A 16,720-nucleotide genomic window follows, 5' to 3' on the forward strand; every position below is an offset into this window, starting at 1 on the left:
ATAATATCTCTGCCTCTCTCTCAATATTCCGCCTCTCTTTCTCTCCCTCTCCGCCTCTCTCTCTACCAGTAGCCTGAAGCCCTAAACCGAAACATTAACTATGATTATCTTTTCCTTCTATTAATCAGATAACTCTATCTCAAGTCTCACCTTCATTATACTACTCTGAGTTTGTGATTATCTCAAGTCTCTCGGTCTCTGATCTCACCTTCATCATCCAACAGTAAAGCTCTACAACTACAAGTCTACAAACATGGTTACTAAAGCTCTTTCTTCGATCTACTTGTAGTCTTCTACTGTTTTACTTCTGCATGTGATGTGGGTTTGGAGTAAAGGCAATATGAATATGATGATGTTCGGTTAACTGGTATACGCCGATGATCTACGGATCAAATGACGCGGTTAAGCCTTCGAACTCATCTTAGATAAGTTAAAGATTCTTACATTCTGATATTATGTTGTTATGTGTTGATTGTATTTTATTTTAAAGGTTGTATATAGGTCTCGGCTCTCACGAGTCAGATCTATTTGATCAGACAGATCTAAGATTAGAGTTCTATTTTTGTAATTAGATGATGTTTTCATGTATTTTTTATGTTAACTTCAATCTTGATGTAAAATGTATGTACAAACAAAAAATAGTGGATTTTTTTTTTCCTGAAACAGAACTCATCTTCTTTGAGTCTGATCTGTTTGATCAGACAGATCTCACCATCGATCTGTCTGATCAAACAGATCAGAGAGTTTCGTTCCAGAAAGATTAGATAGTAGTTCTTTTTCTAAAATATAATCATCATAAAATCATAGTATAGTAGTAATTAAAAACAGATACTTCTATTCTTCTTCTCTTTTCTTTTCAAAACTTCTGTGTCTTCTAATAACCTTCTTTGTTTTCATATATAAAATTGTATTTCAATTAACTATTTATTTTTTATTAAAGAATTGTTTTTTTTAATATTTTTTTAAGTGTCAAAAACCCGAGCCCGTCCGGCCCGAGCCCATTGGAACCCGCTCGGGCAGCCGGGCTCGGACGGGCTACGGGGCTCCTATAGTGCGTGTTTGGTCCGGCCCATTCCGCCCGACTCCCTACCGCGGGCTCGGCTTATCCGAGCCCGATCCGCCCGAGTCCGGCTCATTGTTGCCCGAGCCCGTCCGCGCCGGCCCGATTCCCACCCTTAATCTGGATACATTATACATACCTCATACCTGTTCGTGATATGTCTCGGGTTGAGAAACACCTCTGTTTTTTTATGTAGTTAAGAAGTAGAAGATCTGTGTGTTAGTATTATTTAGGCATTATATTCAACTACTTTGACGAGGATACTTTTTCTGTTTTAGGAGATACTGTTCTCTGTTACACGATACTCTAATTTCTTTTATACAAACACAAAACAAGTTTTCCTCTAATAATAGATGTTATTTCAATTCAAAAAGTATTTGTGAATGCAGTGAAAATATTATTTGTACATTTAGTGTGACAAGTTGTATTTTGTAATTTGCACAGTACATTTTTTATTGTGTTTACAGTACGGTGATAGAGGTACTGTTGTTCCTCTGGTTATCAATCGATAAGTCGATTTCTCTCTGTCTTGGCTTGATTTAGACAGAGTCTCCTTTCTCTAACTTATAGAGAGATAGACTATTAAAGAATAATGATTTATCAATATTTCTTCTTTCGGATTAACCGAGATAGATGTTAATGTAGTCGAGGCAAGAATAAATTCTCTTTCCTTAAGACATTTTATACCCCCGTAACAGTACCAAACGTTAGGATGTATGCCTTCGGGATACAACGACTTTCCTTTCAGAGTTTTAAGATGGTACTTCTATATTCTAAAAGTGGACGAACCTTTGTAAATATTATGAGCTCTTGGACTAATGCGAATGATCCTTCTAGACGCTTCGGAAATTCAAACTTCACTCGAAACTTCTTTCTTCCTTTTTCTAGATATTCTAGGCAAACCAGAGCCTCTAGAAATACTTCCCAATCAGATATTATAGGCAAACCAGAACCTCTAATAATTGTTAGAAGAGAAGATAAGAAATGAATTGATGAAAAATGAAGTGGATTTGGTGGATTTATATAGGAATCGAGTAGGCACATTAGTTTAGGACATATCTCTTGAGTTTTGGGACAAAACCCTTAGTTTTTGAGACACAACTCTTAGAAATGAGTTGGTTAATTAACTGGGATTTTCGGGTGAGTTCTGGGCCATCAGATTTAGCTAAAAAACTCGGCCAGAACGTGATTTGTTAGATCAATCCCGAAAGTTGCCCAACAGATGAGTTAAATGACCGTTAGATGGGATCTCGGATCATGCCCGAAGCGGAATGAACGCCAGGCGTTGGATCTGGCGCAATCTCGCGCGATGAACGCTAGCCTTTAGATGAGAATTGAAATCCCAACACTATCCCGACGCGGAAGTGACGCGCGACGTTGGATTTCGCTGATCCAACACGCATGGAGAAATGCCACTATTGTCCCGCTCATCTTTAGGCGCGACCATCAGATCTCGCTTAAAAAACTCAGGTGGAACGCGAGCCGTCCAGATCTGGACGTGCTCGGTTCGCCCAGATGGTCCTCAATCTAACTTTGTCCTTTTTGACATTTCAGTCCCTATTTCAACCGATCTCCGTCTAAACTTTAAACTTGAATTTCTCATTCATCCGGAATCGTATTTGATTGATTCTTAGCTCTAAATTGAAGAGCTCGACGAGACGAACGCAATGGTGCGTTCCATGTCTAAGTTCGACGAGTCGGGTCAAGCCAAAATTGGCTCCGATTCCAACAGGTACAACCAATATGTCACGACCATCAAGTCAAATACATGATTATCTGTTGATATGGTAAGTACGAAAATTATTTAGCCACTCAAATCATGCGACCCATCCTATGAACATGCCAACCATTGTTTGGAGGTCATATATATGATTCTTGAAGTAGAAATTAATGAAATATTGAAATTCATGTGTCAACTAGATAGTTTTATGTTATTGGAGTCAAATGATGTATGATTGTCTATTGTATTCATGTAATCTAATTGTTAAAAAACATTTTAGTTTGTAGTTTGAAAGATTTTATAGCCAATGTCTTTTTATTGTTAAAGGCAATGATTAAAATAGTATTGGGAGACTCAGAATGATGAAGAGAACGATAGTTAGAGCAGTTTAGAGAAGTAGGGAGATAGAGAGAGATTTAAATAATTTCACTATGTTATATATTAATTTTAAATACATGGGTTTCGAGATACATGGATGTAAAAGTGAATCAGGGTATGCTTAACTAGATATACAATATCTAAACCAAAAGTTATCTTTTTAGTACATCAAAAATCCAATGTGGATCGGGCCTACTCAGGTGGCTGAGTGGTGTTGGGTCCGTGGATATCCTTATACGACACTTGCACTTAGAATCTTAGATACAACCACCATAAAACAAATAGAGACGGGTCACATTCATAGTCCTAGCACTAGGCCTTTAACCATGTGTCCTTTTTCGATCTCTCCGACTAATACATAGTTAACACCTATTTGCTCTGAAAGCTTAAATAATTGAAGCGGGAATGAAGCAATGGATCATGTATGTAAATAATAGTACGAGTCTATCACCGAGGCAGCAAGGAATAAAATTTGACAAATTCGGCAAAAATTTACGAAATATTATGGAAATAAAGATTAGATGCACGAAATCATACTTAACTATTTCGTACATAATTTCCACCGAAACCAAAATGATGTTAGGCAGTAGATCTTCCACAAATATTGACTTGACAATTAACATGCAAATCAACAACCACTTTTGCAACTCTCATTTTATTGATGTAATTTATTTAGGATAGACATACACATAGCTATACACTGAAACACATAATCTCAATATTCACCCACTTCTCTTGGATCTAAAGTCCCCCAAATCCGAAATCTAGGTTTCATTTCATAACCTGCCCCAAAAGGCCCAAAATACAATGTTATCCAAACGTAGTTTTATATAGACACTAAGTCAGTCGAAAACAGTTCTAGGTTAATGAAATTTAGTAAACACAACATGAAAACAAACACAAGAATATATTGAATCAGAGGAGGGGTTTTCGAGGAGAAGAGAGAAAGAAGGAAACGGTTATTTCTTGCGGTTCTAAGATCTTGTAGTTTTTCAGATGAGGGGGGTTTCCTCTTTTTTAGTTTGTTTTTTCTTTAAGATATATAATAAGAATAATCTGAAGTAGACGGAGAGGAAGCGGCGGGGAGGATGAAGACTCCATTAAAAACAATTCCATCACCAGGAGGTTTCGTCACGACATATAGACGGGTTTGATAAAGATTCGAAGACGTTTTTTATGAGACTTTCTCTAAAAACGGATTCAAAGACGTTTTTGAAGGTTTCATAGTCGATTTATACATGGTTATGATTCGTGGAGAAGATGGACTTCGGATATGGTCCCAACATTCCAAACATTCCAAATAAATTATTATTTTCTTACTATAATTTTTTAATTAAGTTAAGAGGAAATAACATATAAACATTACATTACTTGAACACAAACAAATATATAAACATTGAATTGAATATATGTGAAGAAAGGTTCTTTTTTTGGTCGAGAAATCGACTACGATCTATGTTAGTTGTACGTGACATCACATCGATACATTAGGAAGATGTGAGCACAATAAACCCTAAAGCCCCCAAGTTCAATAAACCACGGATTCTATATGTCTGAGAATCGAACCTGAGACCTCCAAAGTTTTAGAGTTCATGTAAGAAAACATTATAATTTACTAATTTTATTTTATTTTTATAAATTTCTATATAAGTCGGGGCAAGAAGTCAAGAAAACAAGTATAAAGCGAAAAGAACTTTCCAACTCCAATATTTAAATCAAGACTAGTTCAGTTTTTGCAGATATGTCTCAATTAAATTATTGCCGCTCATTTTTATAAATTTTATGACATCTATTATATAAAATAGAATGATGAGCGCTGACTGAGACAAAAATAAATCTATACAAAAGACAAGCAATGAGATAAATCTAGCCGTCCGTTTTGGATCAGATTGAATCTATTACCTACTTAAGAAAACAAAAATTCGTTCACCCTCTCATTAGATCCATTGTACAAACTTCGTTCACCTCATGATATCACAACCGTCTATCTCGGTTAAGCTTCAATTGTGGCTTTTAGATCGATATATCTAATTACGTGAATTAATGTGGTTGTGTATTTGGAATTAAAATTCTATCAATTAAGTTGCTTAATTGGGAATTAACTTCACCTAATGACTCTAATTACAAAACTTCATCTTCTCAGTCATAACGGTTCTTTTTACACTCATAACGATTGTTGAATTTAAGTTGGGCAGTAATACTCTCTTGAGTTTTGACTTCCCCACTATTCTTATTACTCTCAACTATCCCACGATTCTTATGCTCGTGAAGTTATCTTCTCTGTAACCTCATGGTTGAGCTCTCTCTATTGTTTTATGAAAATTTGTGGATATTGATCTCATGTTGTAATTCCTCTCTATATTTATAGATTTGTGAATATTGTTCAGGTAAGCTCCTCCTAAAAGACTATGTATATGTAAGTACACCATATCTATCTTATTATATCTTATCTACTAATTTCGTTTGGAACTGTTCGTACATTTATTCCGTACTTCTTTATCCATGTTTCTCTCTAACATCTATTTGATGGTTTGCATCTTTGTTCTTTAATGTGATGATCTTTATTTCTCTCTAATTTTGCTTTTTTATCCCTCTTTATATAATAGGTGAATTTAATCTTCATTTTTTTGGTTACACTTCATAAGATTGTGAGAATGCCTCAAAGAATATATTTTTTTGTTAACTGTAAATTCACAATTCAAGTAATCTCAAATCCAATTTTCTTCTGATTTTGGTTTCAATGTATGCTTGTATCATGAATCATGGTAAGAAATAAAAAATTAGACATTAGCTCATGAATCATGGTAAGAACTCTATATGTCTATCTCCATGAATGTGGATAGAGAAAAAAAATAATAGAAACAATTTTGTATTTTTCTTTTCCTTATTGTAATTCTGTTTCTTTCGTTCTTATTCTTCTCTCTCAAAAAAAAGAGAAGAGGGCTCTAATAAGGAAGGAGTACTTCGTTCATGATAGTTATTTCTTTAACCAGTGGATAGGAGCATATTCGGGATTGGGATCGTGGAGAAGTATTGCTTGATCATTTCTACCAACTTAAAACCTCGTTAGGATTCCGCTTGTTTTAGGTCGAAATACCCATTTGCATAACTCTCCTGGTTTTCATAGAATAATCGTTAGGCCTCTTTTAAAGAGATTGGATCAACCTCAAAATTTCATCATCATGTGTGTTGTGCAAGGTGTTCTATAGATTAGAAGTATTAGTGCTAGATGTTAATGTTATGTATGAACTCCCTACAACGACCATCAGTGAAAGGCTGAGCTAGAAGTCAAGAAGTGGAGTTCTTAACCAATTGAATATGTTGTTAGTATGAAGATCTTCCTATGAAATCTATATTGAAACGAATGCCCACACACATTTATCAAAAGGTTTTCATTCTTTAGTGTTGTGCTCTAATGAAGGATGCTCACAATATCTAAATAGTATGTCATAAGAATGTAAACATAGTATTTTAATTCTTTTCTACCTTACAAAAACCCTATAAGGCTATAAACTTAGTTGATTAAGTTGTGTTTCTTATTGCCCATACCTTTGAAAACAAACTGACTTAGATATTGAAGGGATCACAAAAACATAAAGAATGTGAACGAAGTTGTTAACGCATCTGTGGTAATCATTTTTGTGCATCATCGCAGTATAGGACGCTGCAAATCAACTTCACTCGATGTTCTTGAATAACATAACGGAATGTGATACTCATGTAAATTGCAAAAATGATGTATAAATGGAGTAAACTTGACAAGAAAATGGAGTGGTCGGAGAGAACACACGAAGATATATGGATGCAGAAGCCAAGCCAAAATCCAAAACGGGAAAATGCTGGATTTGATTTGTCTGAAAAAAATTAAATTTTATATTGACATCAATGCAAAAAGTAGTATAATCTTTGTATAATATCTAGAAGAATTCAATTTATTACATATAAACCAAAGTACCCAAAAAATATCATGGCCTCTCCAGTGGATACACCTTATCATAATTACATATGCTGTTTTATTTCGTGCGTACCTTTAGTAATTATTTTAGTTTCATAAATTGAATTTGTTTGTGTACATCATTTTGTTTATGAAGGTTTACATACTCCATTTTATTTGGGTTGTGTTTCTTAAAAGGAGATCTAATATTTGTGATAAGTCTAATTTTGCAAATCAAGGGTCATTTATCATGTCTAAAATATTAATCGACTGTGCCGGAGGCACGGGTTATGCATAGTAATTTAAAAATGGAAACAACAACATAGATTTTTTTTTCTCTAATGGGGCCCTTATTTTGTCCGCCGCTTTGACCTCTCAACAACTAGTGATCAAACGACGGAAATTGACCAAGTAATCTCTTCATCTATTTGGTATTAATACTAGTATCATCGTATTATTACTTCTTATTTTCAATTTTATTTGTATTACAATTCTGTATTGTCGACCTTTAGGTTCTTTTCATTTTTGATCTTAAGGATCTTTTCATTTTTCATCTTTTGTCTGGTCAATTTCTTTCCCTTCATGAAGCACTTTACATTTATGTAACTCTCTTGTAGTTCTCAAAGGAATAACAATTATCATCCATGTAACTTTGTGATTGTATCATTTATGAACGAAATATAGTTTCGCTTGGTTTAAATAAAAAACAAAAAGAAAAACAAACACAAGAGATCAAATCTAAGTCAGTCAATATCTATTCTAGGTCTTCAAAATCAACCGCCAAGATATCGAGCTCATGCTTCAGAGTACGAGCTCGAGCTCAATGGATCAAAGCTCCAAAATAATTACATGAATGAATATGAGCTAATAAGAATAGTCCGTAACAAACATTTTTTTTGGTTGGACTATACAACATAATTTGGTTTAGGGTAAAGGCTTTGTGGTGATGTCGATTGTCCATACCATTTAAGTGCAGTGACTGACCTAGGAATTTCTTTTTTGTGGGTACATTTTAATAGTAGTAAATAAGAATTTAAATGACACTGGAAAGAATAAGTATTCATAATACCATGATCAAATACATTATATATATATAGTTGACTACACCGAATTTTGGTTTTATGAGACAAAATTAGTTTAGAAAATTTAGTATATTTTAATAACTTTCTCTAATATGAATATGAAAAATATTAATTTTTGAAAAATATTTAGAATAAAAATAAAAATTAAAAAAACACAGAAGTAAACACTGAAAATTATATTATACATTATATGCTGAGCAATATCATTAATTTGATGAAGCACTCTAAATTACTTTTTTTTTTATGAACAATACTTATCATTAAATAACAAGAGTACGATTACAGTACATTGACGCTAAAAGATAAGGTACATTCTGCCAAAACTTGGTTTGAATATTCTTTCTAGCCCACTCTAAATTACTTAGTAGCTAGAAAAGTTAATTTACATAAATTGATATATCATCAAACGCTAATAATCTATAATTTTTTAGATAGATAGAGAAAAATAACTCTAGATGTTGACTCACCTGATCGGTGATAGAATGAAAACAAAATTTTGGTTGGACCCGTGACACCGATGGGGAATGTAGATGTTGTTCAGGAGGAAAATGGAGTTGCTAACGGGTGGTATGAACGTGTATGAGAATATCACATACAAACCAGTACATTTCACCTATATATGTACTAGGTGAGGTAACTTCAAACCTGGACCAAATTCCGATGAGTATTCTAGAAAAAGATAAGGTTATATGGAGCATTAGCCACGACCGGAGCTACGCGGTGAAAGAAGCTTACAGACATGAAAGTCAAAATTGATCATACCATGGGCATCTATTGTATGGTGCAAGTAGGGTATCCTAAAACGTATCTTGTATTTAACAGAAATCAACATTATAAACACAAATAACAGTAAAACCCCATTATCGATTTAGAATTTGGATTCCTCTCTTTCTTATAGTTTTCGACAACTAACGCTTTATTTGAATCGGACCAAAATCCATATATATACAGTTTTTCCATTAGGCTAACCTAAAATATGTTGTCGAGAGATTAGACTCAAAAGAAAAGAAAAGTCTGAAATAAAACCTCACTGCTTCAAAATAGTATCACCCAATGCTTAATAAAACTGTATTTTTCAATATAGCTAGAGTAACAAATGATGAAAACATAAAAAGCAAAAGAAATTAAGAATTAGAAAATGACAGTGGTGGGATTTGAACCCACACCCTTTCCGACCAAAGCCTAAATCTGACGCCTCAAAGGAGAAAGATTGAAGCAAAGCTGGGCAAACTAGCGTCGGATAAATATGTTTATCAGCGTGAAAGGAATTATAGGGTCTTCCAAAACAGGTCAAGAGTGAGTGTAGTTATTCTAAAGGGAATTAAGGCTGAAGGTCGTATAAAGTCAAGCATTTGGAAGGATAAGATAGAAGAAACAGTTCGAGGGAGACATATTATGAAGATACAAAATGTATCTATAACTACAGTCTGATCGAGAGCACAATGGCGTGCAGATGGACTGCGTCGCTAGTAGATGGTGTTCTAATTAATACAAATGGAGCATATGATACTAGTTCAGCAGGTTTAAAGCCAACCTAAGGGACCGCACATTTAACATGACGATTCCGTAGCAGCCTCGATAGGTCGAAAATCGTTGATCATACATGAGTTGGAGGGGGTTGTCTTGGGCTAACCTTGGCACATGTTTCTGAGAGATCAAGCAAGCAGCTGATTTCCTATCAAAGGTTAAACCAGTAGCAGACACACGCCTTAGTTGGTGGGGAAGTCATGGCAAACAGCAAACAAAGAAATTATACACACTCATATAACATAAATGCTATTTGGCCTGAAATGGAAGCTGAACACAGGTAGAAAGCTGATGTGGCCGGCTCTCATTGGTTCGAGAATGTGGAGAGAAAAACACTTGGACAAATGGGAGGCGGCTACGGTACATTAGCTTTCAGGCTGTAGTCAACTCTCATTTTTGGGACAAATAACATTTCTCTTCACAAAAACAAGCCACCAAAAGACCCAAAATTTTAATCACATACATTATTTGTTGCGCTCATTTTTTACATACTCAAGAAAACCTGCAGGATACTGCAAAGGTAAAGCATGTACCATTCTGAAATACAGCATATAATAAAACAAGGTTTAGACTAATTCAGACATGTTTTATACAAGTTTAGACTGTGAAAGTGATCGTCATTTAACACAAGCTAAATAGACATTTATAAAAGATATGCTTTAGAAATAATGTATCTGGCTAACAACTGTTTAAGTTGGTTATCCATACACTCCAAATACTGATATTATTCTGAGGCCTCATATAGACTATACTCATTCATAGTTGATAAATGGTTTCCAGGGTGGCTTCTAATCTCTTATAAGATGGATGAATTTACTTATATAGATACCTAACCTGGTTGAAAAATAACAATTAAATGAAAAGAAATGTGTAGGAATATTGAAGGAATCTCCTAAAAATGAGCACTGCCCATGTTCAAGGCTCCATATGGTAATGATGTATATGTTCCACTATGAACTTCTAAAACAAATAGAAAAAAGCAGTTGGGGAGAATAATTCATGTTGTTATATGTAAGAGTATAAATTGAACATGTTAGGGGTAAAGAAATTAAGTTCATCAAGTTTTAGTACACTCAACAGTCAAACACAATGAGCAAGTTGATTATGATGTTGGCAGTTTTTCTAATTGTTTTCATGAATGTGGAATCAGTTTCTCCGAACAAAACGATTTCTGTTGAAAAAACGATAGCATCTGCTTCTCATGGCGAACGTCTAAGCAAAACCTTACCGATCATCCGAAGAAACAAACAAGTTGCACCATCGCCTGATGGTGCAATTCATAAGGTACATTCTTTTACGATAGTTCTTTGTTTTCCGCATAATCAAAATTTCTGAGAAACATGTTTTAAGCCAATACCTCATTTTTCAGCATGCATATGGTGCACAAACTGGGGCGAATTATTTTGGAACGAGGGCAATTCTTTCAGTATGGAAGCCCAAGGTACCCCCGAGACAAGCTTCACTAAGCCAAGTATGGGTCACCAGTACACCTGGCCCGAAAATGAATACTATTGAAGCAGGATGGCGGGTAAGTTTACCCTTCAATAAAAAAATCGTATGCTTTTCAAATTATTAAATACATATTTTTATAACTGTTTCTTTTAAACTACAATTATAGGTGGAGAATGATGTTCTTAGTTTCTTCACATACTGGACAGTACGTACAAAACTAAGTCACTATTCCTTTTTCTGATTTTTTTCAAATGCAACTTCGGCTCGTTACCATAATTCATTCATGTGTTTTTTTGGGGGGGTTTTCAGGTATCTAACTATCAAGGAAAACAATGCTACAATCTGGAGTGCGAAGGCTATACACAAGTTTCTAAAGAACTCAAACCAGGCCAACTTCTCTTTCCATCTGTTTATGATGGCAATAAAATCTTTTTTGAAATCAACATTTTTATGGATCGTGCAACAAACTCGTGGAAACTCAAAGTGGATGGTGCTTTAATCGGCTACTGGAAGGAAGATTTGTTTCCGGAGTTGAAGAACGGAGCTTCAATTCTACTGTGGGGAGGGGAAGTAATAGTCCCGGGCGACACTCTCCCTGGACATTTCCCTCCCATGGGCAGTGGGGTTCGGCCTGTACAACCCCCTATTAAGAATGATAAAAGAGTCTGTTTCGTAGATCGAATTATGGTCACCGACTCAAGGGGGAACGAGAGTCCAGCTAAACCCAAAGTTGGCACGAATGCTCCAGAGTGCTTCGGGACTGTCGAGTTTGATGGTGGCTTTTTCTTTGGAGGCACATGTCCGGGCAGTTAAAGCTTCTGCCCTTTGTGGAGGAAGGTCTGAGTAATAAAGGTCGATTTGTAATGGCCCAATGGGTGGTTTAATGCATATACTAATTGATAATTATATAAGAAAATGTAAAAGATGAAAAACAACATTATATCAAAATGAGAGAACAATTTTACATCTTCATTGGTAAAACATATAATAAAAGTTACACCTACGTCCCGTGCATCAATGAGAAATAGAACCCATATAAATTGTCTCCGTTCTCACTTTACATAAAGGAAAGAAGTCTAAACATTTACTGTATAAATTGTCTCAATTCTTACTTTACATTTACTGCCGCTTTGGGGTATATGGTATATGTGGATGATATTAACAAAGACTTTGGAGTTTGGTCAATTGGTTTCCAATAAGAGGCAACTTTATTATATGTCCATTCCGAGTGCGATTTACTTTGTTTAATAGGGACTCTCTTTTAACTCTGTTGGTATATATACATACTAACCCATGAGTATGCACATTGAAGATCTCAACTGTTCACCAAACACTCACCAAACTCAGTGTGTTACCTTCCACAATGATCAAATCAACACTATAGTTACCCAAATTTCCTCAATCGTAGACGACTGAATTTCAAACATCTATCGTGCATGATTTTCATTCTCAACTGAACAATCTGATAGTTGGTCTTGATTCAACCGTAATCGGTGACAAAATGTCTCATATTTCAATTCTTAGATGCGAATAAAATCCCTAATTGAGTTTCTTAACAACCCCAATTTCCCTTTTGTTGGAGTTTGGAATCAGTGAACATGTCGAATTTTTTTGTATATGATTATGGATTGAGGTTGCTAATATTTTTGATCTTACAATATCGGTTATGGTCCCTAACCTTGGGGACCTAGGGTACACATCAAAATATTAAGATAACTGAGTTATTTACAAATTCCTTTTTTTTTTGTTGAAGATATTTACAAATTCCTTTATCTCTACCTCTTTGTACCCTAGTTATAACTTATAAGTAGAGAGCGAAAATCTAAGGCCCAAAAAAAAACCTGAAATACCAAACGCAACCCAACCCAGAATATTATCTAAAAAGAACCCAAAACATAAAGTTACCTTACTATCCTCTTAAGACAAATCCCTACCTGTTATGTCGTTCTGACATTTCCCGCCCAAATGTGAATTCGCCTGTCATTGCTTCACCAACTCACTTGCCGTCTGACTTGATTAGACGTTAAAACCCTCAAAATCTCTCTCTCTTAATTAGCACACAAATAATTTCAGACTCCCACTCTTATCAACTCAAATGTTTCCAACCCTCTTCTCTCTCTAGATATCTACCTCTTCTTGAAGCATCTTCTTCTTCCCCAACGTTTCCAACCCTCTTGCTGTTTCAAAGCATCTTGTCGTCTCCATCTTTAAATCAAATGGTGTGTTTTATTTAAACGAATCGTTAGGGTTTTGAGTTTCTGAAGCATTCATCCCTTCGTTAGGTATAAAAGAACCACTAGGGTTCTTGAAATTTTTTACAAAAGCTAATTTGGGGATATTGGTAAGTGAAAATTTCGGGGTTTGGTTTCAACATTTAGGGTTTTGTTTGTAAATCTGTGTTCGGTTTCAAACATTTGGGGTTCGGTTTCAAACATTTAGAGGGTTATTAATGATTTTGTGGTGTTTTAGTTGTTTTTCGGGGGTTCCTGAAACAATTTTAAGTTATGTTTAAGACATTTTGGTTCGGATAAAAATATTTAGTAGGTTGTTGATGATTTTTTGTTGTTTTACTTGGTTAAAAAGTTTTTGTTCTTCGTTAAGCATTTTAGGGGTTTTGTAAAATTTAAAAGTTATGTTGATGAAATTTTTGGTTTCTGTTTCAAACATTTACGGTTGTGTTGTAGTTATTTTGGATTATGTCGACATTAAGGGGGTTGTTGATGAATTTTGGGATTTTACTGCATAAAAATGATATGTTGAAGACATTGTGGGTTGTGTGCCAAATATTTCTGGTTTTGTTTACAATATGTTGGGGGTATGTTTCAAACATTTAGGGTTTTGTTGCTGATTTCTGGGTGTGTTTATAGGTAAAAAAGGTTTTGGGGTGGGGGTCGGGTAGAATTGTTGAAAACATTTACAGTGATGTTGAAGACATTTATGCTTTTGCTTAAACCATTAAATTTCAAGAACTAAACATTTTATTTTCTGCAGACAATTTATAAAGATGGTGAAAGCATGAACAACCAAAAAAGGACCATCAACAGCAAGAGCAGATACTGTACAACGAGTTAGCCTTAGAAAGAGGGCTAGTGAAGATACCACTGCAGGGCCTTCAAAGAAAGGAAAAACTATGTTAAAGGTGACAGAATCACAGAAACAGGTAAGAAATTGTGTTTGTACTTATAAAATTTGAGTTAATTCCTATTTGGCCCCCTACTTTGTGACCAGCTTCCTTTAGACCTCATGTTTTCTATAAATTCAAATTTGGCCCCATATTTTCATGTAAATGCCATAACTACCCCTCTCATTAATATATTTTCAAAATAAATTTAATTACTAAATATCTCTCTCCACCTCACTTCCACCTCACATCCCTCTCCACTACACATATCTCTCCACCTCACCTCTTTCTTCTCCGACGAAGGTCGCCGGCCGGAAAATTTTCCGGCCGGCTACCTTCAACATAAAAAAATTAATAATGAAATCTCTTTTCCTCTCTCATTTCTTCTCTCCCTCACTCTCCTTTCTTCTCTCCCTCTCTCTCTCTCTCATTTCTTCTCTCCCTACTCTCTTTCTCTCTCTAAAGCTCCGACGAAGGGGATGAGAGAGAGAGAGAGAAAGATAGATTTTTTTGAAAATAAAGAGGTGAGGTGGAGAGAGATGAGGTGGAGACACATGTGTGGTGGAGAGAGATGAGGTGAAGAGACATGTGTGGTAGAGAGGGATGTGAGGTGGAAGTGAGGTGGAGAGATATTTACTAATTAAATTTATTTTGAAAATATATTAATGGGAGGGGTAGTTATGACATTTACATAAAAATAGGGGGTCAAATTTGAATTTACAAAAAATAGGGGGCCATAAAGGAAGCTGGTCACAAGGTAGGGGGCCAAATAGGAATTTACTCATAAAATTTTATGATGAAGTGGTAAAGTTACATAAGCATTTTTTAAATTGTTTCTGTAATAAAGTTAGATGTTTTAGTAAAGAGGTTAGGTGTCTTGAAAAAGCATTAAAGTTGATTGCACAAGTAAAAGTGTCCAGAGCATTTTGTATTATTATGGAAACATTTGGTATACTGTTGTGGTATAGGTATCTGGATTGGATTATGTAGGAATTCTGTTTAAAAAAAACTATTGGACACTAAGACAAGTGTTCACATATTTATTAGTTGTTTAAAAATATTTTGAAGAATGTATTGGGGTATAATGAAATGACGGTGATTGCTTCTAAAACATTTTGCAAATTGTTTTAAGCATTTTACATAATTCTCTAAACATTTGAAAAATGTTCACTGAATTTTTTTATAGGGTTTTGTGTAAAGTTATAATTTTTCGAAAATGTTAGTGGCATCAGAATTCTTTTGCTAAACATTTTTAAAAATGTTCTTGCATTATTGATATTGTGTCTTGCATTTTGAAGAATGTTTAGTATTGCAATAAAATGACAGAAATTATTTCTTACACATTTTGTATAATGTTTTAAGCATTTTACATAATCATCTAAACATTTCGGAAAATGTTCATTGCATTATTGATAGTGTTCGCAACAAATTTATAAAAATACTAACATATCTGTTACTGTCTTTATGAAGCATTAGGTGGTGTCATCACAATCAAAACAGCCAATCGAGGAGGGGGCTCAGGTTACAGAGCCAAGGTCGGTCGATAAGAAGAAAGGCAATGTATAGTATAAATGTACATTGAAACTTGGTTATACTGCAGTGGTCATGAGCATGACCGATGACCCAAAGAATATGGTGTTGGCTTCCCCTTTTGGGTGCTTGTTTAAGGCACTCACAAGTGGGAATTTTCGAAAAGAAAATGTGAATGAGAAGCCGAACAAGGCAACCTTTGATATATTGAAGACCTACAACAAAGACTGTCAAGCTTTCAACATCCGAGGAAGCTGATTCAATTCACATCCAGAGATGTTGATCTACTGTTGGGGAATGCCGATGGAAGGTCAAGAGTATCGAAGGACGAGTTTCTGAAGTACTTCGGAAACAGTCAAGTAAAGGGCAAGTCGTTCTCGTTTGCCAGCACCAGCATTGGAAGATCATTGAATGTGGCTGCACGGACCAAGGCTCCAGCCATGGAATTTTTGAAATTGTGGATCATGTACATGTCTTCCACATTCTTGTTTGCTTCATCGGCCGACTACTCGATCGTGGGATCTTTTTATCACAATCTCCAAATGGAGAGAATGATTCAAAGGGTTTCATGACCCAGAGCTATTCACTCCTATACGATGGAGAGGATAAAACAAGCATTGGGAGGAGCCAAGCAAAGCTTCAGGCTGCCTGATTCTGCTTCCCGTAAGTATTACTGAACATTACCTTAAATTTTCAAAAAATTTCGTAAAATGCAATGAGCACCTTTTTATTTGTTCTGGGCGTCACCTTGAATGTCTGTGCAGTATTGGTATTGCATGCATACCAGATCCCTAAGGACCTGGTCCAGGAAGTTGGAGTAAGTCCTAGAACATCAAGATGGATGATCGAGCCATTCTTTTCAAGACTGGATGCAGAGATGGCAAGCCTTGAGGAAAAGCAGGTAATTTCTTACAAC

The 16,720-nt window shown here is 35.2% G+C and overlaps 1 protein-coding gene across 1 annotated transcript; it reads left to right on the forward strand.

Moving 5' to 3' along the window:
- Nucleotides 1–9,616: 9,616 nt before the first annotated feature.
- Nucleotides 9,617–16,062, forward strand: LOC147550740 (protein neprosin-like). Its single transcript, XM_086668491.1, has 6 exons — nt 9,617–9,695; nt 10,852–10,985; nt 11,071–11,229; nt 11,320–11,358; nt 11,463–11,946; nt 15,875–16,062. The coding sequence occupies exons 1-6, from the start codon at nt 9,617–9,619 to the stop codon at nt 16,060–16,062; spliced, it is 1,083 nt and encodes a 360-aa protein (XP_086524617.1).
- Nucleotides 16,063–16,720: the final 658 nt, after the last annotated feature.

This window comes from Eschscholzia californica, unplaced genomic scaffold, assembly GCF_041429995.1.
Source record: "Eschscholzia californica isolate CP2 unplaced genomic scaffold, dmEscCali1.0.p SCAF_3, whole genome shotgun sequence".
NCBI classification, from domain to species: domain Eukaryota; kingdom Viridiplantae; phylum Streptophyta; class Magnoliopsida; order Ranunculales; family Papaveraceae; genus Eschscholzia; species Eschscholzia californica.

Bases quoted from the DNA above. Each gene is read 5' to 3' on its own strand.
- LOC147550740 (XM_086668491.1), top strand. From the start codon at position 9,617: ATGGCGTGCAGATGGACTGCGTCGCTAGTAGATGGTGTTCTAATTAAT. The intron at 11,230-11,319 runs GTAAGTTTACCC...CTACAATTATAG, and splicing joins CTATTGAAGCAGGATGGCGG to GTGGAGAATGATGTTCTTAG. The intron at 11,947-15,874 runs GCACATGTCCGG...GTTATACTGCAG, and splicing joins TGGTGGCTTTTTCTTTGGAG to TGGTCATGAGCATGACCGAT.